At 38.4% G+C, this 25,036-nt stretch overlaps 1 protein-coding gene across 4 annotated transcripts in view; it reads right to left on the bottom strand.

Annotated features, from left to right (window-relative positions):
* DSCAM (DS cell adhesion molecule) overlaps positions 1-25,036 on the bottom strand; it is a 427,910-nt gene that overhangs the window by 5,073 nt on the left and 397,801 nt on the right. For 2 of the 4 annotated variants that reach the window (XR_013543612.1, XM_072994153.2), the window contains exons 31-32: positions 21,813-22,010; positions 17,626-17,928 (exon numbers count right to left, since the gene is read on the bottom strand). Coding sequence is in view for 2 of the 4 variants with exons in the window: in XM_072994153.2 (XP_072850254.1) it covers positions 17,626-17,928; positions 21,813-22,010 (501 nt within the window). In the remaining 2 variants the exon portion in view is untranslated. The remainder of the gene's footprint in view (positions 1-17,625; positions 17,929-21,812; positions 22,011-25,036) is intronic. The other 2 variants (XR_013543613.1, XM_072994152.2) reach the window with 1 other exon arrangement.

Below are 25,036 nucleotides of genomic sequence, written 5' to 3'. Positions count from 1 at the left end.
TAGAGCCACCTTATGGAAAGAACAGGAGCTTTTAAAAAATGGAAGTACAGTACAAGGCATGCGTCTGGATGGATTACCATCACCACCACCACCAGATGGTCTACATGGCACATTTAGATCAAGGTACAGCATTTCCTTCAAGAGCATCAATTTGGAAAAGGAAGGGTTGGCATTACATTCATAACAGTGGAAGAAATATGGCACGTATTCTGTTCTTTCAATTGAAAATTAACCCATTTCCTTATGAGTAAAATTTGTCAGGTCTTGCTATAGGATGATGATAACCCAACTGATAATGTTTCTAGGCAAAGCTTTAAGTAATAAGATGCTTCACTGCCTTTGATGCTCTAATTACCTCTTTTCAGTGGGGTGTGTGTTTTATTAGCAATGAAAGGAAACCTTTCAACTCTAGAACATTGAAAATAAGTGTGCTTAATAATTCATGAACTGAGGCTTAATTACTACAAAAGCTATTCAGAAATGATGCTTTTCTAATACAGTTTAAAATCTTTTGGTCTGGATTAGAAAGGTAGAAATACCATCACCCATTCAAGCAGTTGTTTTGTGGCATACACAGCCCCTAAATTCATTTTGATATTAACCATTATTCCAGCAGGATTAAGTCACTGAACACACCCTATCAATTGTTCTCTGCTAACATGGCCCAATGGCCCAATGGTAAATCTGCTAACATGGCCCAATGGTTTTGCTTCCAGATGTTCAATTAAGTAAGTTTAGTAGTCCCTCAGTAAAGGAGTTTCAGAAAACTTGACAACATTGCTAATGATCTGTCAAGCTGATTCTGACTTATGGTGACCCTTTCCAGGGTTTTCTCAGTATACCGTGCTTAGAAACGGTTTACCATTCCCTTCATCTAGGGGCACTCTAGGACTGTGTAGCTTGCTCAAGGTCACACTGGCTTGCTCTCCTCCCTATTCAGCATTTAGGAAATCTTGACCATGCCATTGAGTGTCTAGTTCTGTCAGTTCCCATATCACTGCAGATGAGACAGGACTTGTTTATGGTTCAATATTAATGCAGCAACAAAGTTGCAGAAACTTGTGAAATGAACTCTGCAGTGTAAAATCAATATGAACTTCAGTTTTGAATCTTGGAAACATTCTAAATAAATCATGAAAGAATGATAGAAGAGGCACAATATACTACAAGCTGTGTTCCCTTTCTTGGCTTGTCATGCAAGTCAGTTCATATATTTTTAAGAGGACATGCTGAAATTGATCTTCCAGTCACTTTATAAAGGAGAGAAAACATATTAAGCTTATCACTCATGTACCCTATTTTTGACTAGCTTTGCTGACGGCTGCATATACTGAATGGAAAATCTTTAATAATGCAAAATGTTAGAGGAAGCTCATTTACCACTAGAGCTAATTTGAGAACAGATGAAGCCTTGTAGGAAATGTTTGGGTTTAAGATTCAATAGGTAAATGTTTAACACTTGTGTTGTGCAGGCTGTGAGCTAGAATTCACCTCCAATCTGTCCTTTAGGTCATCCCTTAGCTTTGAAAGAATCATTGGTAGATGTTCCTGCCACTTAGTAGTTGCCAGGTTGAAAAAGCATAGTCACAGTGTTTTGACGAGGGCAATATCCTTTCTGTGTACCATAGGTATGTAGATGCTACAACATGTAAGGAAATTTTCTTTAAAGTCCAGCTTAAGGGTTTCATAGGCAAGTGAGTCAGAGCACTATCCCATTCTTCAGGTGCTTCATGTTTCAAGCACAAAAGCACAACCCACTCCTTGCACCACTTCATTTAAAGTTAAAGCAACTAAGTAAAAATGAAACTGGGGACATGCTGAGAGCTGTAGTCCAAAAAACGAGGAAATTTTCTGTTGTAAACCCTACATGGAATGGCACTGGAAGGAACTATGCCACTTCAGGTTATAATTGGGCCTAAGAGGGCAGCTACTAGTCTGGCTGGACTTAGGTATATGGAGTTTTGATTCTCCACTGGGCCTCACAATCCCATGGCATCCCCATAAGAAGGGACTGTTCGACTTTATCTGAATTCTTTCTGCCTAGACAACCTTCAAAAGGGTTGCCATAAGTTGGAATCGACTTGATGGTTCTCAGTTATTGCTGTTATTAGGCAATAACTATGAGAATGTTCTCAACTAGCAAATATCTAAAACTTGGCACATTTTGCTAGGATTGTCTTAAAGAGTGTGTATATAAGGAAATTATAATAACCATATGTCCTTAAGTAGTAATCACATATGTCTGACAACATATGTTCCCTTACCCTTGCTAATTGATGCAGTGGGCAGAAAGTTCAGTTCATTTAAGCTGAGAATCAACATATTACAAAGACATAGGAAAAGAGACTGAGGGGGATGGTGTATGATAAGAAAAAGCAAGACTTGCCTCAGTGTTTCAGAAGCTAAGCAAGATTCCTGGATATTTGCCTTCTACATGCCTCATGACTGGTCCATTCATTTCTAGGACCACCTGGTGGGTTCCTGACAACCTTGTTATCTTGACCAGTGGTTCTTAATCTTTGTTACTCGGATGCTTTTGAACTGCAACTCCCAGAAACCCCAGTCAGGACAGCTGGTGGTGAAGGCTTCTGGGAGTTGCAGTCCAAAACTCCTGAGTAACCCAAGGTTAAGAACCAGTGATCTTGACAACCCCTTTTAATTCTATTGTAGGATAACTCCTTATTGATGGTTTCTAAGAAAGCTGACTGGATAGCTCTATGATTTAGATCACTGGTTCTTAACCTTTGTTACTCAGATGTTTTTGGAGTGCAACTACCAGAAGCCTTCAACATCAGCTCTGCTGGCTGGGGTTTCTGGGAGTTGCAGTTCAAAAACACCTGAGTAACAAAGGTTAAGAACCACTGATTTAGATAACCAGCTGTAGAGCCAGAGGTTGGGAGTTCAATTCCCCACTGTGCCTCCTACAAGAAGAGCCAGTTCTCTGTGGCCTTGGGTAAGTCGTCCAGTCCCAGAGCACTGCTAGAAGGAGGAAACTGTAAACCACTTCTGAGTATTTTCTACCTGGAAAACCCTGAAAAGCGTCACCATAAGTCAGAATTGATTTTATGTTCTTTATTAATAATAAAGAACACAAAATACCACAAGATATGGCAGATGGCAACCGACAGTAACTCTTACTGACTTTTTGCCTCTTATCCTACAGCTCCAACATGCTGATCTATCTATAGGATAGCTCTCAGGAATTCTTATATTTTTGAGGTGTTCATGTAAGAATTGTGCTTATTAGCTTGCATATTATACCACCCAGATTAGTACTGTTACATTCTTATGGTCTGATACCACTCTACTCTTCATTGTAGAATTTTATGCTGCTCTAGGGCTATAAACACTTAACAAGAACTATCAGCATAATGAAAAGGCTGGTTATAGCAGAAAGACCTGTGACTGACCCAAGGATCTTATCAGGAGGATGCATCAATTACTGTTTCTATGGCAACAGTAGTTTCCCATTACATATCCTGTAACAGCTGCCTAAAGTCACAAACCATGACTCATTAAAACAAGACCATATGCTTCACTCACTACAATAGATGGACAAAAGAACCAATCAGGTTAAGCTGTGGTTCAACTGTATGCCCTTGCATGTACATATTTCAATGGAAAATTTCATTTGGTGCAGCGCTGTCATCTTCTTTGGGAAATTCAAGGATAGGATGGCTCAATGGCTAAATACAATAGAAAGTTTTGATTTCAAATAATTACTCTGTCACTGATTTGCTACTACAGATGGCTTGAAAGCAATACAAAATGTTCTCCAAAATGGAAGACAGGGTTACTAAGAATACTTAAAACTTCATTCCTCCCATTAAATTGCCTTAAAAAAAGTATGGAACTTTAAATAGTGCAAAGAAGACGTTGTGCATTAGAAATGGCGCAACACCCTGATGGCTTCAATGAATGTTCCTTGAATAAAGAGCAAAATCTGCTTTTAAAAACATAGAAGAGAGATTGAATCCAGTATTGTCCTGTCCTCTAAGGAAGAGATGTAAACTCCAATTCGCCTTCTGTCTTCTGCAAGCATTCCTTTCTAATCTTCTGCCAGAGTGAAACTATATAGGCTTGCCTCTTTAAAAAGGCTATAAACACAGCTCAGTGGTTTAGGTACCTGGCTGCAGAGCCAGAGACTGGGAGTTTGATTCTCTACTGTTCCTCCTGGGAGAACAGTCAGTCTGTGTAGTCATGGATGAACTGTACAGTATCAGGGTACCCTCAGAAGAAGAGAATGGCAAACCACTTCTGGAAAGGGTTGCCATAAATTAGAATTGACTTGATGGCATGAAATACAGTAATAATACTGAACACCACAAAAAGTGGAGACTAACTCATAGAGAATGATTATCAATATTGAAAAAAAACCATTATTTTTTTTAAAGGGCATTAATAATGGATGCAAGATTTAGTATTTCCCAAAAAGTACAAAGAATTTGTCAGTCCTTGTGTGCCTATTATAATGGACTTGAATGAATGCAGATTGCCAACTGACAACTGACTAAGATAGAGGCTGCACTACAAAGAGTAGGTACAAGAAAAACAACAACAATCAGAATAGATCCAAGATAAGAAACAGCCATTTTCTCAGGTGTGTTGTATTGGGATGTGAGAGACATCCAATACCAAACAGCAAGGAAACAGAGACAGAGGTGACGGGCAAGCAGAGAGGCATAAGTTTCAGCAGCAAGCCACAAGTATGTCATGCATGGATAAAACTGGCCTAGACAGACCAGTGAAATGCTTAGCAGGCAAGTATAGAAGGAAATGATCCCTCAGGAACCAAACCCACTGGCTTTTGTTCTAGACACATGAATCAAACTTGAAGAAATGGACAGAGTTTAGAGTTATATAACAGGATGTAGTACAGGGCTGGATTTTAGATAATCTAACTTTCACATTTTAGTTATTCATGTGTTATTTTCCTTTTTATGCTGCCTTCTTCCAGTGAAAGGCCCAAGGAAGCTCACAAATTATTTTTAAAATGCTAGCTAAAAACAATTAAACATATGATAGAATTAAAATAAATGAAATGGGTAAAAAACATGTGGATAGATTTTGTTCCGCCGTGTTTATATCCTGACATAAATTTCACTGAAGCTTTCTACCATCATTGGCTGAAGTCATATAGAGATGGGATTGGTGCTAGGCACATAGGACTTTCGGTACCCCATGTTGCTTTGAGCTTCATATAACCTGAAAGGACAAGGACAAGAAAATCTTCACAAATAAGAGCTGGGACAGTATTAAGCAAATTTCCAGAGGTTCATCACAGCCAGTATCTGTTGTACTTTGTTGCAATTTTGACACTAACTTCTGACAGTCCACAAAATGGGTAACCTGAAGGTCAAATATTAAAGTTAACTTGCAAAACAAATGCCAAGGGAACCTAATCTAACAAAAAGGATTTCTACCATTTATTTTGGTGAATCTATCTGTCCACTTCGGATGAAGCTCAGACTTTGCTTTCAGGCAATATCATAATGGATGGGTAGGAATCCTTCTGTAAAATGATGATAAAAACCTCAAGCTGTGAGTAGACCTGTGAATGACTCCCAATCCCCTACCCAAAATAGATTTCTGGCTTATGTTGTTTCAATCTTGATCACAGAGAAGGGTGAATTAAGCCATAAAGAACTGTAGCACTCTGCCATTTCTTTCACCAGCCCTGCAGTATTAAATTTTAGAAACAAATTATCTTTATATTAATGTGAACACTATTTTCCCTCCCACCCACCATTGTGCTGAGTAGTCTCTTTATGATCACAATCACTATAAAATAAGATGTCTGTCCTCCTTGCCCTCTACCATTCACTTCAAGCTTAGGATCAGAGAAAACAATAGCCACAAGAAAGGTAACTTTTATAGGGTTTTCAAAAGAAAGTATAGCCTACATAAGCTTTCTTGCTGGATGGATCTTATTAATATTATTATTAAAAAGATAAGAGAACAATTAGATCTTTTAAAATTGTTTATAACTAGAAGCATAATATTACACATTCCAAGGACTGCTTCTGAATTACCGTATTTTTCGCTCCATAAGACGCACCACATTTTAGGAGAAGAAAACAGGAAAAAAATAATCTGTTTTCTTCTCCTAAAAATTTGGTGAGCCTTATGAAGAGGTCCGTCTTATGGAACACATCCTAGGACCCTTTGGAGGCTCAGCCAGCCCCCCCCCCGGAGGCCAGAGGGGGCGAAATCGCCACCTTCAGGGACTCTTCTGAATCTTCCCAAGCCTCAAAAGAGTCCCAGAAGGTGGCGATTTTGCCCCCTCTGGCCCTGTGGGGGGGGGTAGGGGAGTGTTGCAAGGGTCCTGGAAGGCTGGCTCCCCCCCACGGGGCCAGTGGGGGCGAAATTGCGACCTTCACTCCATAAGACGCACAGACTCCCCCCACTTTTTTGGGGGGAAGTGCACCTTATGGAGCAAAAAGTACGGTACTCTAAATTCACAATCCTGTTCACACTTACTTTGGAGTAAATTTGAACATAATGCAAGTTGCCTCAGAGTAAACAGGAAGAGAATCAGGTTATATAAGATGCCATTTGCTTTCGTCTATTTTTTTAAGTGCAGCTGTTTACTGTTTGGTGTTCTTGCTATTCATGCCTAATGAATCCTCTGAGTTCTTGCGTCAAGGAGAATGACTGCTTTAGGGGCAGTGGCTAGGGACAATCTGAAATAGATTGGACATAAGGAAGTACAGTGGTGCCTCGCTTAGCGAGGTTAATCCGTTCCGGATTAACCCTCGCTCAGCGAATCCATCGTTAAGTGAAATAAAAAAGCCCATAGGAACGTATTAAAACTGATTTAATACGTTCCTATGGACTTAAAACTCACCGTTCTGCGAGTTTCCTCCATTGCGGTGGCCATTTTGGATGCCTCGTTAGCGAGGCAAAACAGCAGTCGCCATTTTGTTTTAGTGGCGGCCATTTTGGAACAGCCGATCAGCTGTTCGCTATGCTTTGATCGCGTCCGCACGATCATCGCATAGCAAAAAAAGCCCATAGGGGCCATCGCTGAGCGAACGCTCCAGCGATGGCCCAGGACCCCTTGTTGTGTGGTTTCATCGCATAGCGAAGCGCTCGCTATGCAAGGCACCACTGTATACTGGAAGCCGCCTAGAGTGGTCTATTAGGCCAGATAGGCAGGGTATGTATGTATGTATGTATGTATGTATGTATGTATGTATGTATGTATGTATGTATGTATGTATGTATGTATGTATGTATGTATGTATGTATAGATAAATAGATAAATAGATAAATAGATAAATAGATAAATAAATAAATAGATAGATAAATAAATAAATAGATAAATAAATAAATAAATAAATAAGGAAGTAGAGACCTAGCAAGAATTTTCCACTCAGTGCAAACATTGTTTACAATGTGAATGTGAGAGTGAGTGAACAAGTAAATAGCAGCAAACAGAAATGCGGTGCTTTGAATTTGTAAAGAATGAAGGCTTATCAAGCATGAATTGCATGTTGGTGCATGTATTTTGTATGCCCCTGCTTTGGATCCCAGCCGTGAAAGCCTTTGAGAATACCAAACAAAACAAAACATAACACCCAAAAAAACAAAAACAAAAAACAGTTACACTTATTCTTTTCATCCCTCTGTTGTACTGATACATATTTTCCAAGTGGTCACATGGTATATATGTATATATCAGTGGGAGCATTTACATTATTTTGAACTATACTTTTCTATTTGAACCTTTATAGCAGGCTACACTGCTCTTTAATTTTGTATAGATTCATTTTCTCCACTGTTTCTTGGGGCAATTAGGTCCCCCCCCCACCATTGTCCTTAAAAAATACAAAAATTACAAAAGTCATATATATAAAGAGCGGGACAAGTCTTCAAGTCTTCTCTCCTCTTTCTGTTTTCCCTTTCTTCCTTTACTCACTCCTCCCCCTTTCCTTATTTGTCTACATATCTCTCCCTCTCAGTTCTTAGCTTTATTTTTTCTTTTCTCTTTTGAACATCATCGGGAGAAGGAAGTGGGTTTTAAAAGACTTGCAAAGTATTGTACAGGGGTTAATGTTACACCCCTTCCTTTAGAATTCAATGCAGGAAATGTCCCTTTCTCAAGCCCTCTTTCACTCGCAAGGGAGGGGGAAGGTTGTCTCTTTCTGAGTAATGTATTCATGTTGTTTTTGGGATGCCAGTGGCTACTACTAGCAGTTTACGGATATCTTTAAAAACAAATATTTTAGGTGTACAAGCAGGGTGGCCATAAAGTGGCCGCAGCACCCAAAAATGCTACCCCTTTGCAAAGAAAATAAATAAATAGCAATGTTCACACATGCTGAAACAATAAGGAATTAAGCAATACATGCTTGTTATATTTTAAAACAACCCTCCTGGCAAGAAGGAAATAAACTGATTGCCAGGGCAAATGAATCGACATTAGCTGTGCATCATGTAAACAGAAAATTTTGAAACAATCCAAATAATGGCCAAAATGGTATAACTAGGGCTCTTTTGGCAAGTGTGATTAAGCCAACTGGAGATCCCAGCTTCTTAACCACTTCCCAAAACAGAACCTCAGATTTGTCCTTATGCACAAATGAAGGGAGAAGTTGAAGGAAGAAGCCTGGACACTGCCATGTCTGGAACACAGGCATGTACAATGAATAAAGAAAAAACAAAGTACTGCAAAAATAAAGAACAGCAACAGGAATTTAAAAAGTGAAACAGAAAATGGGAAGGAGATGAAAAATATGTTGACTCTATTCCTAATGCTACTCTGATTTGTTCCACTCAACTCCTATATGAGAGACTTAAGACATCCATGACACAGATCTGCAACAGTCTAAAAGAAAATAAGAAATCTTTGGTGCACACACCCCTACTGAAAATTAAAGCAATGTAAACAGCAATCTGTAACAGACCAACACCTTTCTCTTACCATACCAAGATGCAAAATCATCATAAGGACAAGAGAATTTATTTGGTTGATCTGAGCCTTCCCAGGGCCTCTATGATTATGATCTCCAGAAGTGCTTAGGCTTTTTGGGGGGCTTCCTGGCTTTCTTATGGCATCACTTTGATTTTCTAGGTCAGCATCCCTGAACTCCCCCACTCCAGCTCTTTTAAATATCCAAACCATTAAAACAAAATTCAGTGCTCCAGACAGCCCCGACTCAAGAACCGTTTCGAGCTTCCTCACTTTAGTTTGGATTGGTTTGAACACCAAATGTCCTGCTTCACTTCATTTTTAAAATTAGTTCCAAGTCCAAAGCACATCACTAATGAAAACTATTGGGAAATAGTTCCACACCTGAGACACTGCAACAAGAAAGACCAGTTTCACACCTCAGTGAATGCTATCTCCAACTAAGGTGTGATTACTCTGATGTTCAACTCAGGGAGCAGACAGGATTTTATGGGAGAATTAAAACTATAAATTGCAACCAGGAATGAAGTAAAAGCTAGTAGAGATTAATCAAAATTGGAGTAACTTGTTAAAATGGGGGATTTAAATGCGAGTTTTTAAAAGAAAAAAAGGTGTATAATTTCATTCTAAATTCATTTCAGTTTTGATGTAGAAGTAGGAGCCAGGAAGAGTTGTAGCCTAAGTGATCAAGGGCTATAAATTCTGTAGCATGATACAAAGGAGTTCTGAGAACTCAGAAAGTATCATAGTATAATCATTAATTATGAGAAAATCCCATTAACCTTAGTCCCAGCTTCAGATGGATAAGCAAATCAGTAACTGCATCTCTATATTCTCTACTCCTGTTGATAGGCAAGCATTCACAGTAGCTTTGTTCTGGCACACATACTAATGCACCCAATAATTCTTGGAAAATTAAATTATATTAATGAAACTGCAAGAGCAAACATTGCACATCATTATAAACATTTCTAAACTCAAAGCTGCACTCTGAAATGTAGGGTACTTCTGCATTAATGAGTAAATAAATTACAGTAATGCTGTTGGGTTTTTATAGCAAGAATTAATTGTGTGTTCTGTTTCCTAACTTGGAAGTTTTTAAAAAATTATGGAGAACATTAATCTACAAGCTTCTGTAATGACACCATCCACTAGTTCTTTGGGCTGCTACATAAACATACACAACTCCCCTGTTACACCAGCTCCACTAGCTGCCAGTTAATTTCTAGGCTAAATTCAGTGTGTTGGTTCTAACCTATAAAGCCCTAAATGGCTCAGGCCCAAACTATATCAAGGATTGCATCTCCCTAATGAGCCTGCTCGAGTGTTAAGATCATCAAGGGAGCCCTTTCTTTTGGTCCTGCCACATTCAAAGGTGCATTTGGTGGGGACACAAGAGAGGACCTTCTCTGTTGCTGCTCCTGGACTTTGGAATTCTCTCCCACAAGAGGCCAGGCTGGCCCAATCTTTGCTGTTTTTCCACAAGCAGGTGAATGGTTTTTTAAAAATGGATTGTTGCGTCTTACTGCTTTGAATGTGTTTTAGTGTTGTTTATGGGTGTTTTTTAATGGTATGAGTTTGAACCTAAGTAATGTTTGTATATTCTTGGTTGTTATGCTGCATAACCCAAGGAAGGCTTACGACATCAGTCCCCAGATTGCCACCTGTCATGAATGCCATAACAGCAGTTAAGCTGGACATTTCAGGGCTGCATTCTTGTTGGCATTCTTCAGGAGCATGACGATGGGTGAGGTAGCCCTAAGGAAAGAAGGGGTCAATTTAGAAGAGCCTTTTTGATTTGCAATACTGAATGGGAGACATCAGGTATAGCCATTCACAGGTGAACCAAGATGGATCAGTGTGGTCCATCTTGGACCATAGTTCAATGGACCAGAAGCAGCAAACAAAAGCTGAATGTGCATAGCTGCAGCCATCAAACATACCACAAAATGCCAATGTGCCCATAAACAGAAGATATCCTATATGTACATCAAAATGGATACCCCACTCCATCATCAGTTCCAGCTTAGGATGGTGTTGAGAAGGGCACTGAGAAACACACTATCAGTAGGTGTGGGTGAAGAATGGAACCTGGCATTGGGTAACTCAAGTGTTGGTGAAAGGGGCATGGAATGAAGGGGTTTGCCATATTTTTCCGTGTATAAGATGCCCCCATGTATAAGATGCCCCCCACTTTTCTAATCCAAAATTAAGAAATCTAAATGGGGCTTAGCAAGGGGGGGAAGGGATCAAAGCGCTGCATGATAGCTTTGATCCCTGCTTCCCCCTCCACTTGTTTTTGTTCTCTCCTCAGCTTACTTCCGTGTATAAGATGACCCTCAATTTTTAGTCTAAAGATTTTAGACAAAAGCATAGTCTTATACATGGAAAAATACGGTAGTACTGTAACCACTGCACCTGGCAGCACCACAAAGCCTTCTTAAAGCAGTGCATTGAAGGTACATAAGTCACACACACCATTTAGTAGATACAGAGGTACTGGTGAAGACATTTTTAATAGCACAAATGGAAGTACATTCCACCAGCACAGTCAACATTAAAGACAACTTAAATCTCCTGACTCAGTGTGCAGGTCTTATCCTTATGAGGACTTAAGTATATAGTTATTAAACAAAATAACCTAAAAATGTTGCCCAGAGGATAACATGGTATTTGATTATCAATAAGATTCACAGTTCAAGGGTACCTTCGTAGGATCTAGAAACCATTTCCCAGTTTGTTTGATTGATTGTAGCACACTAAAGCAATAGTGGCTGAAAGCTACTGAAGAATTAATCGTTCCATTTTTTTACAGTGCTTCACTGCAGTTTAAAAAATTAAATGCTAATTTCACGGGCTTAAGGTTCCCACTGTCCTTGGTAGTTTCATGTTAACTACTTTTCCTGCATGTGCAAATCTAACATTGTATCATCAATAAGTTTGCTCAGGTGGTTTGCCCAGGCAAGGAGGTACAATGGAATCCTGATCAAGTTAGAGAAAACCTCTCTAAATACTATTTACAACCAAACACCAAATATTGAAAAATAATGCAGCTGGTTAGGAAGTTGCTAGGAGAGAAAGAAGGTTATACTCTCTTGATCGGCCTCTAACAAAAATGGTAAAAATGTACAACACTGTACCATACACGATCAGTTAGTCAATTAGTACTACTTTTAAAATATGGAACTGTCAGCCAGACTTCAGAGGGATCGTGCTGTAAATGCACAGTTTAAGCAATGCCTAGCTTTTCAAGTTGACCAAATTAAATCAAGCTCAATCATGGGGTAGCCATACATTGTGTGTTTGTCTGTGTTATCTGTGTTTGAGAACGAGGATTAGCAGTCCAGTACTTTGATGCCCATGAATACAGCTCATTGGGAATGGAGAGTGATAAGGGTGTAATTAATACTAGCAATATTGTTAGAAGAGGCTTGTGATGCAATGATGATTTGCAAAGCATTAATGGAATGAATTACAAATAGTTAATTGTGACCCCTTGACCAGAATCCTATTAGTATTCATGTAAAGAGTGTTTAACCTGTCAGGAATGATAGCAGCTAATAGATACGTTTTGGGTGTCTCCCAGTCATATGCCTGGTCACACACCTGATGGTGAAACTGAAGTGTACTGCAGTGCTTTGTCAATTGGTCTTGAGAAGTTACATGAACCTTATGCATACACCAGTATAAGATTCTAGCCTTTACTCTCTTTTTTTGGTAAAAGGGTGTATCAAAGTTAACATTTCAAAAGTAATATAAAATGAGTGTATACTGCAAATTTGTTAGCATAATCAGCCGTGTTCTCTAGGTACTTTGAATATTTTAAAGGAAATGTTTAGAGGCATTTTCTCCCAAATTTTTCAACAGGTATACAGTTTTTCTATCAATCTCTTATCAATTCCACATTATTCTTTGAAATAAAAAAAGAAAAGGACAAGCAGTGTAACAACTTAATCAGTCATAAAAATTTGAAGAGTGGATTAGATAAAAAGTTAATTTTCAATTCTCTCTGTGACAGATTATATTTAAAAAGTAGCTTTCCAAACTCTTATAATTCATTTTATTTTAAATGTACTCCACTCACATAGGGCATAAGTTCTAAGATGAAGATTTGAATCTAGATCTCTTTGGTCCATATTCAATTCTAATATAGGTATTTATGGCGGATCAGTTCCATGCTCTATTATGGATGCCTGAAATCATGGATATGAGGGAACCCTATATACAACATACACAAGGGTGGGGCAAAGAGGAGATGCCCTTGTATGTTGGATGTAGGACTACAGCAAAGTGCGAATAAGTGAAACTCCAGATACCAGTCCTGAGGATATGGGGTATGTCTCCTACTGTATACTGTGTCTCTCTTTTATCTCATGCTGCTCCACAGCAACTGTGTGGTGGTCATTAGATGCATTATATCATGAATTAATGGCCTATATTTGAACAGCTGCCTGAATTTACTACACTGATTCTAATTAATATCAACACTCAAGAAATTTATTTCCTCTAGTGCAAAACAGGCTTAAAACTATCAAAGAAGCAGAACTAAGAACACTCCATGCCCCATGGGCCTCCATAAATCCCATGAGTCATTTTGCTGACATTCTAGATTATGGATAGGGGAAAGAGAGAATGAAATGTTAGTGCTAGATTTCACACACACACCCCCCACACACTGGAAAGTGCCTCGTTTATAAGCAATTACAATATTTAGAGTTATAAAATGCTGTTTAATTATTACTTGACACATGATAAGAGACAAACCATGTTTTTAGTGTTAGATAGATTATCTTTCCATCAACAAGAAGAGAAGCATTCTTTAGCATAACTAGTTTAGAAATTTAAAGATAGGGAAAAACAGTAAAATGCTTTCCTCCTAATGCTGTTAAATATACACCAGTTACCATGAGGAATATGCAACCACAACATGCTCCGGTGTAGAGCTGCTGCAGAATCCAAGGATATTCAATACAACTGAGCAATAGTTGTCACTGTCTACAAGGGCTGAGACAGGTATTTAGACTAAATATGGCACTATGGAGGGGGGAAAAGGGGGATTATAAAATTTCTTAATGGAATATTATTGCAAATAATATTATGTCATGCCTTAAAAGGATCACAGAACATGACTGTGAATATTATAGTAGAAAAGAAGTAATTTTACATACTAGAACTAGTTCAATAAGGAGAACGCGAGGAATGTAATTTGCCTGTTCCTCCCATAAACGTTCTCCATGTATGTTTTTTCTCCTTAGAAGAGACCCTTTTAAAGATTACTGTGGGGCTGGTGGGAATTGCTGAAATCAACCTCTCCCAACACAGGGAGCATTCCTCTACTGAGGGAAGCATTAAGATTGAATCACTGGCTCTGGGCTTGGTCTCTGTTATCATTTTGGACACCACACTGGTAAGATAAGTTTCTTTATTTGATTTATATACTACCCCTTCAGTGGAAACACTATTCTGGACAGTTTACAGATGAAAACTGAGAACCCCACATTACCCTATGTAACAATACAACCAATCTTGCAGTTCAGTTATATAGATCTAAAATTCATACAAAAAGAAAAAGAACAATTAGAAAATCTTAATATTAACAGCTGCCAAGGGTTACGTTATTGAAGGCAGCTTTCTATAATCCTGTTTTCATCAATTTCCTCAGTACTGGGAGGGAAGGAGACAGTGTATCTCAGTTGGAAGCTTATCCCAAAGATCGGGGGCCTGATTACTTGTTGTTGCCTTTTTGGCCTCAGTGTGGCCACTTTTAGCAACATCTACCTGTTTCACACGGATTGAGAGGACTGTGTAAAACAGGTAGATGATTCCTGAGTGAGAGATTCAGTCAAGTATCAAGGCCCTAAATCATTAAGGGCTTTGTAGGCCATAACCAGCACCTTCAACTGAGCATGGAAACTGCCAGGGATATATGATCCAATTTACTAGTCCCAGAAATCAGTCTCGCTGCCACATTTTCAACCTGCTGACATTTCCAACAACAGCAAATTCATTAAACTAAGGAGTTTGGTAAGTAATACTTATATAAACTTCATTGATTTAGTGGGTGTACTTTAGTCTGGATCAGGCGTCTCCAAACTTTTCACTGTGAGGGCCATATAATATATTTTCCATATTTTCGAGGGCCGAAGGAATCTGCGTCCACATGTACACATTCCTCCTGCCCACCCACCTGCCTGCACACACGCATGCCTGTACTCCCACCCGCATGCACGCCCACCTGCGTTCACGCCTGCCTGACCACATGGGTTGGGTGAAAAGGCAAGGTGGGCTGGATGTGGCCCACGGGCCATACTTTGGAGACCCCCTGGTCTAAATTATCAAACTCAGGCTTCTAAGCAGAGACAAGAAAGTGTGGCTAGGCATCATATTTTAGAAAAAAAAAGTTTTCTGTTCGAAGAGATATTCAACCCAAGTCTTGTTAAATGATTTTTTAAAATTATGATGTAAGAGTAAAAGGTTTTAAAACTTATTTTCTAGAATGCTCTTGGCAGAACTGTGATGATGATATCAGCCATGGGTGCTAATTTTTAATTTAAAGCATCCTGTCTTCTCCACTTAGGTTCTGAAGCTCTCTAGGGATCCCTTCCAATCTGAGGAAGACATTGGGAGACTTGGAACAGAGGGTGGGGAGAAGCCTTTAATATCCAAAAATTGCAGCTCTTGGTCCTGCTGCCAGAATTGGAGCTGCCAGTGATTGTTTCTGGATAATAAATGTTTTTCTCCACCCCAAATGACTCATGCAAGACAAATGTATTAACTCCAAAAGGTATATGAACCTGAGAACAAAATAATTTCAGCATAGCCAGCCAAACACATTTTGCAGCCTATCATGAAGGACACTCCCTATTCATTGACAGAAGCAGACCACCAGACTGTCAGTTGAATCTCACTTCAGTACAGAGGTAGACTGGATTAGGAGGTGTAAGGCAGCCAGCATGACCATGTGATATGCAGAGCTCTACCATTTAACAATCAGAACTGGTTTTTGCCCCTCTTCTCCAACAAACATCCATAAATTGAGACAACCACCTGAGTTTACCTAATGGTAGGGCTGCCCCTTAATTTCAACCATTTCAGTATATTTTTAGTATATTTAAGTGTTTTACACTTAGTATATTTAGTATATTTAGTATATTTAAGTGTTTTACACTTCACCAATTGTAGGAAAAGGTTATTAGGATTTGTTTGAAGTGTGCTGCATGGACCTCTTTGGCAAAGAAGAAACTAGCCATAAAAGCTTTGCTCTGTTGAGAGTAAGACTGAAACAAGCAGCAGCTGTCGGTGAATTTTTTCATACAGTGAATTATAACTTGGATCAGAAAAGTTTCAAAGCACAAAAGGGACCCAGATGGACAAAGAGATTCAAATACAAGTTCTTTTTAAAAAGTTCTAAAAATGTTAGGTTCTGATTATAATTCTGTGTTTATGAGTGCAAAAGAAAGAAAAAGTTAAATGAAAATGTATTGCATCCATGTGAACTTAACATCGATCAACTTCTCCAATGTTCTCCTGAGGTCTCTTGAAAGGAATGGCTATGTCACATTGTTCTTTATTTATGAAAGAGATGGAGATTCTACAGCAAATATTGAAAGTATAATAAGGAGTCGAGGACAAGAAGGATACATCTCCTTCCAAAATCAAAATAGACAAATTAGTTGCCTCCCAATATATTGTTATCTGGCCATGGCTCCATTCATGCTTATCCTGACATAGAGGGCAATGTTACAATCTGTGCTCAGTTCTAGCTGGACAGTGCAGTTATCAATTTTGCCCTGTAAAATTTCTGGATAGGTCATTTGAGAGACCCTCCCTGATTAAGACTGTGCTGAATGATGCAAACTCCGCTGACAAATATTGACAACTTCCTTAAGTAAATACACAATACAACATTTTCTTAACTCTTCCTAAAGAGTTACAAAGAAATGGAAAGATTATTAAATGTATTTAAGAGAGAGAGAGAGAGAATGTGAGTAGTTTTTATCTAGCTATGAATAAATTCCTGTGAGAATTGTGTACATATATATTTGCTTTTGAAAAGCATCTGATCAGATACTTCATGATGGAGTCAGAACATAAGCTCTACTCAGGTATTAGAGATTTGAGAATACTCACCATGTGAAAAAGGAAATGCTCTAACCCTGCCTCACTTCTCCCCAGTTTTGTTTCACACCTAATGAATCTGAAGAGGGAGCTCCTCTTTATTTATTTATTTATTTATTTATTTATTTATTTATTTATTTATTTATTTATTTATTTATTTATTTATTTATTTATTTATTTATTTATTTATTTATTTATTTATTTATTTATATCCCGCCTATCTAGTCGATTAAGACCACTCTATGTAGACATTTGCCATGTGTGTGTCAGGACCCTGGAAAATCAGAGTGGGATGATGACAGAAATTACTGGGGTAGGGGTGGGGGTGGAGGATGGCCCTTTCATTGCACGATGAGCATACTTGAATGTATAATGCCTGAACAGGGACACATCTAATTGCAAGATTAGATGTTCAGCAGAATTTTCTTTCATCTGTCCTAGAGAAGTGACAATAAGCCTGGGAAAAATCCACACATGCATACACTTTGTAAATAATAGATAAAACTTATTTAATTAGGAAGTCCTCACAAAACTTTCATCATAGAGTGGAGATGGGCACGGATTAAATCCACAGGAGAATGGCAGGCCCTTACCTGGCCGATGTGCCTTTGGAACAGCCATGTTTGTCACGCGTCCTCCGTCCTGAGGTTTGGGAGGTGATGCAGTAAATCTGCAGATCCCCGATTCAGATGGGGTGCTTGAGGTCAGGCTGTCTGTGTACTCATTAGTCCCTGCTGTAAGCTGCTCTGATGACGTGTCTGATATGAAGCATTCTGTGATGGTAAACTTAGCATGTCGCAGCTGTTCTTCCATCTTGGCGTGTTCATATGCTCTTGCTAGCTCTTCGTAGGTGGAGGAGGCACTTTCTGTGGATACCATGCTGCTTCTTGCTCGATCTAAACAACACAAGCAATGGCACTCACTTCAGTAGGAAGCTCTCTGCTGGCTTTTTCATATGCAAACAACATAAACTTTACAGGGAGCGAGTTAATAGTTTACCAGTCTCTCTTGCCCACTATTCAGCATGGGTAGTAAACATTATAGAGAAAATTAAGAAAGTGACACTTAGAGATTTTCTTGATTTGTATCCTCAAATACAGCTCGGCATGCTAAGAAGAAGAAATGCATGCAATGGTGAAGGTTGATCATTTTTAAAAATGTCTTTCATGATATTGCTTGTCACACAATATTTAATTAAATGTCTCAGACAAATATTGGGGGGGGGGACTGGTACCCATAGAAAATACAAAAAGACTAATAGCTATTTGAATGTCTTGCATGACATTTCAACATATATTTCATTCCAAGAAATCTCTTCTATTACACCAAATAAAAGAAAAAAAGTGACATGCAAAGAATAAAACAAATTTATTCTTTGTTGCGAAATTGTTGTTTGATACTATTTGATTGTTTTTAGCCTGTTTTATTGTGAGCCGCCCAGAGTAGACACTGTCTAAATGCGTGGGATACACATTTAATAAATAATTAAATACATGCTGCTTTTATTTTGGCTCCTTTTTGTTATTTACCAAGGACTATGAGTTTTTTTCATGTATAGTGGTCTTTTAGTAGGTCTTTTTGCCACAACCACCCTGCTCGCAGCCTGCTGGGGATGTGAACCCTGTAAGTCAAGTGCAGCTTAATCTCAGATCTGAATGTCTCATACACCCATTTCATATGTTCTCTCTCTCTCTCTCTGTGTAGTCCACATTGATAAGGGAAGTGTGCTAGCCCCAGAGCCTCTCTCATCACTTCTTACACAAAACAGCAACAATCTGCAGAGGGGGACCTGTTGCATCCATGCAGGCCCTACACCTGACCCACAGCCCATTTGCTTACATGCAGAGCCCACAGAGATACCACAGCCTCCACCTCTGCAGACAACCACTTTTGCATGTTGAAAGTGACAGTGGAGGGGAAGCAATGTGCTCCTCCCATCAGATGTGGAGCAGACATACTTGTAAAACACCAGAATAAGGCTATAGAAGTTTTGGATTCTGGTACTTCTTAGCACAGAACAGAATGGATTCATGACTACTCTGCCCAAACTGTGGGAAGGATCTCAGGACTCAAGTAGTTTGGGTAATTCATTCCACAACCACTGCCTGCCTATATGGAGGACTGCCAGGTACAGGTGTCTAAAACAGCCAGGGGTAAATTAGTATATGGATGTATTGGTATGGTTTTAAGCCACCTAATGTCCGAAGTGCTAAAGAAATGTACTAATTAAAAACATAAAATGCAAGATAATAAAACGGATCAAAATAAAAACAAGAAGAAAAACAGGAATATCACAGAATAAAATCAAAAGTAAAGCTAGCCCCTGGAATAAAAGCACTAAAATAGTTCTGGACTGTTGTTGTTGTTTACCCATAGGGAAAGGTCATTGTCTTTCCCTGACACTAAACAGTGAAATGAATGTTGTACACAATAATAAACTAACTTGGATTATAGAAACTGCAATCTCATACCCCCTTAAATGGAAATAAAACCCACTGTACTCAATGGGACTTACTTCCATTGCATGCCTAGAACTGCACTGGTACTTTCACAGTACAATAACATTTTCAAGAATAAAGAATTTTCTTCTTATAAGCATTGTTTTAGCAGGAGAAAAAAATCCTGGAATGTAACTTTCCCTGTAGAACTAGTGCCGTTGACACAAGCATATAATAAAGCATCATGAAACCAGCCACCACCATATTATAGTTCAGTAAGTATGAAATGCCTGAATATGTGTCCTAATTTGCTTCCAGGTGACTCTGCCTGTTTCAATCATATCTTCATTTTAGAAAATAAATAATGTTTCCCGCTGAACGGTTTTGAAGGCACATCTGTGGACCTTCATCAGTTCCAACCACTGAAGTCTGGACAGCTTTTCTTAATTAGCTTGGGCAACTATTTTGACTGACATTTGGTGCTGTCATTTCAAGAGAAGGCTCATTATTGCTTATGTCCCTACCCATCTGACATCTAGGTGGCCCAGACAGAGTCTGAGTTCCTGTACAGGAGACTAGCTAATTTCTCCATTCATGTGAAACAGCCTCCAGCAATTACTTTTGTTTTAGATGAAAACCAGTTATTGAAATGTATACATGAGTTATAAAATATACGGATAATAAGGAAAGAAGGTGTGTGTGTGTGTGTGTTTAAATCTTTCACAGCTCCGACAAACTTGTCAGAAACTTGGTGGAGGATATCAAGGGAACTTCAGTGGTACACATGTTGTGGCTATTTTGTTTTTAAAATGTATTAATTAATATTTTCAGAGGATATGGTTGCACGACAGAAGGCGCATGACTAAGGGGTACAAAATAACCAGGTATCCTATGGTATGGGTGTTCTCCTTGGTTGCTACTGTCACATCCTTTCACTTGATGATCTTTACTAGCTTCTTCACAGCAACTTTTCTGAGTCTCAGGCCTCTTCTGATTTCTTAGCTTTAGCCTTCATGTGGACAGATTGCTGAATCAAGGAATGGAATGTCTTTAATGATTCAATTTGTTCATTATCAACATTAAAATTATGTAATTCTTCTTAAGGATTATTTTGGTCTTTAGCTGTTTTGCTTGGCTCTGAACCTTTTTTAACATTTATTAGCAGCCATTTCAAATCATTGCTGTTTCCTATCAATATTATGGTGTCATCTGCATCTTTTAAAATATTATCTCTTCCTCCATTTTTTAACTTCATCTGAATCCAATCCATTTTTTCAGATGACAGTTACATCTCATGACAATCCAATCTTGTGCCACATCCTTTCCTTTAAAAATGATCCATAACTTTTCATGATCCAGAGGATCAAAAGATTTACTGCAATCTATAATTGCTTTAATCTATAAAACAAAATTATTTTCTGATGAAATTCTTTGGTACACTCTAGTAGTCCACATATATTTGCATTATGATCTCTAGTGCCTCCTCCTTTTCTGAATTCAGATTCAACATATGGCATTTCTTGTCCCATATGTAGCAAAAATCTTTGTTGTATAAGCTTAAGCATCACTTTGCTTACACAAAAAAATGAAGTGGTCCTCTAGTTACTGCAATTTTGGCATCTCTTTGGTTTTGGATTGGAGTATGTACTGTACTGTATTGACCTCTTTCAGTTTGTGGGCAATTGTTTTCTTTTATATGTTTGTTGGCATATTCTTATTAGGATTTTGATAGAATCAGAGCTTGAAATAGCTCTATAAATACACAACCTGCTCATGGTGATTTAATTTTTTTACTGTTATTTTGAGAGCAGTGTTCATTTTCTAAAATTACTGATTCATCTTCAGAAGATTCTGCTTTGAAGGAATCTATCTTTATATCTCTTCCATCTTTTCTTTATTTCATTCTGATCAAATAGTATTTTCCCCTATTATTCTTTCAACATTCCTAACCTTAGCTTCAATTTCTGTTCGATTTCTTGGGTTTTTTGGAAGAGCCCCTTCCTTTCCCTTTATTATTACTATTATCTATTTTTGTCTCCTGTCTGTCAATATATTCTGTTCCTACTGCTAAATTAAATATCCCCATTTGCCTGTGAGAGCCAATGCAGGGTAGTGGACAGAATATTAGATCTGAACTCAGGAGACATGGGTTGAAATCCTCATACATTCTTTAGAAACCAGCATGAATAGACGTTTAAGCTCATGTCTAGTTTGGCCCCAGATAAAATATTTAGAATACATCTCTCTTTAGGAAAAGAAGCTAGAAACATACATCTCAGCCAAACTGAGAAAATTATCAACTCTGCTCTTGACTCTAATGTCTAGGGGAAAAAAGATTATACCTGTATCTTGTGATGGACTGACACTATAGCTGTCGCTTTCTTTATCCACAGACCCTGTGGCCCTGGGGGTTGGCAGCCTCCAATCTGTTGTTAAGGTGTGCGCTGATATTGTGGGATGAGGTCTGTTGAGAGTCCATTGGCTAGCATATCTGTTCCTAGCTGTAGGTCCAGTTTTTGCATTCCTTCTTGTTGTAGGGTCTGCAATTAAAACACCGAGATGTCTGAATATTTGATTAGGCAATAAAAGAAAATGGCTGAAAGGAATTGAAAATGGAATTACTATTCAGTAGCTTAGTTTATGAAAATGACCAACGGTGAGTAGACCCAACATAAAATGTAACAATGTAACGTTACATACAGTCCTTTCTGGAGGGGAGAACTCAGAGGGTGGTGCTGGGGGGCTCCTGTTTGACACCCTGGCTCATGGCCTGTGGGGTCGCTTAGGGTTCTGTTTTGTCCTCTATGTTATTTAACATCTAGATGAAAATTCTGGGAGTGGTTCTCTGAAGTTTTGGGTTTCACTTTCACCAGTATGCAGATGACCCCTAACTCTATCTCTCCTTGCCCTCTCAATCTGATGAAGCTGTTTTGGCCCTAGATCGGTGTCTAGTGTCATTAATAGACTAGATGAAAGTGAATAAACTGAAATTTAATCCAGACAAGACAGAAATTTCCTGTTCAGTCAAAAGGCACAGCAACAAATAGGGAAGCAACCTGTGCTGGATAGGTTACCCTCCCTCCGAAAACACAGATGAGCAGCTTGGAGGTGCTCCTAGAGTCATCTCTGAGCCTGGATGCCCAATTCTCAGCAGTCGCCAAGAGTGCATGTATACAGTTAAAAGTAGTGTGTCAACTGCCACTGTTCCTGGAGAGGTTTGATCTGGTCATGATGACACATGCCTTAGTTGTATCCTGATGGATTACTGTAAAGTGTGCTGCTTAAAGTGTAACATAAATCCCTAAACAGCTTCGGTCCAAGCTATCTCAAGGGCCACATCTGCATTTATGAGCCTGCCCAGGCATTAAGATCATCAGGAGAGGTCTTTCTCTCGGTCCCACAACCCTCACAGATGTGTTTGGTGGTGACATGGGAGAAAGCCTTCTCTGTTGCTGCTCCCAGACTGGAGCTCCCTCCTAGAGGAGGCTAGTCTGGCCCCATCTTTACTGTCCTTCCACTAGTAAGTGAATACCTTTGTCTTCAGGCAGGCTTTCCCTTAGTGGCTGGCTGCCTGAGTGGGATTTTCAAATGGATTGTTGTGCCTTGCTGTTTTTAAATGTGCTTTCATTATTAACTTTATTTGCCACTGTTAATATAATATTTGTTTAATTTTTTTAAATATGTGTATACTTCCTGTTTTTAGATTTTAAATATTGTCTTTTTAATTACGTAAGCCACCTTGGGTCCTTTTTAAGGGGAAAAGCAGGCTAAATAAATATAAATAAATAAATAAATAAATAAATATTAATAGATAGATAGATAGATAGATAGATAGATAGATAGATAGATAGATAGATAGATAGATAGATAGATAGATAGATAGATAGATAGATAGATAGATAGATAGATAGATAGATAGATAGATAGATAGATAGATAGATAGATAGATAGATAGATAGATAGATAGATAGATAGATAGATAGATGTTGCCAAAGTACTGATTATTTTTATGTGAGTCAAATAAACCTTATTTGGGAAGTTAATCCCCTCCCCAAGAAGCCATTGTCTATTACGAATTTTTGCTATACACTCAAGACTTAAAATCCTTTCTTTTTTCTTCTTCTTTCAAGAAATGGGCAAGTACGGATATGGTGGAAATGGTATGGGACATAAAAGTAGTAAGGGCAGAAACCAGTTCAAAGGGGAAGAGCAATGGGACAAAACAGTATTGAAAATATAAATTTGAACCTATTTGAATGTTATTTTTATTAAAATAGCAAGCAAGTTCCTGTACTTTGAAACAAGGAATTTGATAAGAAGTGAGCTAATGGCAACTTGTCATAAATATATGGATTATTCATGATTCATCCCTTCACATTGACAGAGATACAGCTTTTTAAACTTATAAACCCTTAAAAATGCAAGCTGTCCATATGCTGTTCACACTTTGTGATTAGGGTAATAACTAGCAGAAAAATGAAAAGACATTCGGAAATAAACATGGTGTCCCATCTTTTCTGTTGAGCAAAGACAACAGTTAGAAGAGTAGCTGAGCAAGACCAAACCAGCCCCTAATTTAACAGCATGCTGAATTTTTCATATTGGTTCTACAAGGTGTTTTGCAAACCTAATCAAGTCAATGCCAAACAGTTGGGAAGAAGTCCAAACTAAATCATCATCACCCTCTTAGAACTGCAGAGCTGAAAGGGACCCTGCAGATCATCAAGTCCTGCCCCTGTCAGGGAGGCACAGTGGGATTTTAGTGAAAATGAAAAATGTTAGAATGGTACAGAGAAAATTGCCATTCATTAGAAAGTTCTTCTTTTTTTATTTTGGGGTGAGTGGGACTTTGTTCTATTGCACATGAGTCTTACAGACCTGAAATTGAAAAGGGGGCTCTTGAATTAGCTGTAACCAGTCGCTGCGAGTGACACCATTTTTGCTGCACCAAAAGAGGATGGTGCTTATCAAAGATTTTTTTTTTCAAACACTAGATTTGTTAGTTTTCCTTAGAGTACCATAAAAATATTGAATATAGTACCTGCTTAATGATAATTACAAAGTGCATTACCCCAAAGAAAAACTGTAAGAATAATAATGGAAAATGACAAATTAACTTGTGCTGGTTAGGAAGGAAATGAGCAGAAATATATATACCGTATATAAACATTTTTAAAAAACTTTTTAAAACTTGGTATCTGGTTTCCTTTGGTTAGTACATCGAACAATTACATTTTTCTGTAATGCAGCAAAGTAGTGTCATGTTGGATATAGCACCAGACCAGCTACATCCCACATGCAGATAGTTTTAGGACAATGCAGATGATGTTACCCAAGATGAACATTATGTGTGCTAAGTCAGTATGTTTGAACTGAAGAAGGGAAGAGAACAAAGAGAAAAAGCTTGCTATTATCAGTTGGATCTAAATCTAGTGTATCCCATTGATTTCAATAAGTTTTCATTGTGACTAGACATGGGGATGAATAAAAAACAAATTGCGATATTCATGCAAAATCGCTGATCTGTTAAATATTCATCCCTTTATATTTATGGATTCCCGAGACC

The sequence above is a fragment of the Pogona vitticeps genome, chromosome 3, assembly GCF_051106095.1.
Source record: "Pogona vitticeps strain Pit_001003342236 chromosome 3, PviZW2.1, whole genome shotgun sequence".
In the NCBI taxonomy this organism is placed as follows: domain Eukaryota; kingdom Metazoa; phylum Chordata; class Lepidosauria; order Squamata; family Agamidae; genus Pogona; species Pogona vitticeps.
Note: the sequence above shows the minus strand (reverse complement) of the source record. Positions and strands in the feature narration are given on the sequence as shown.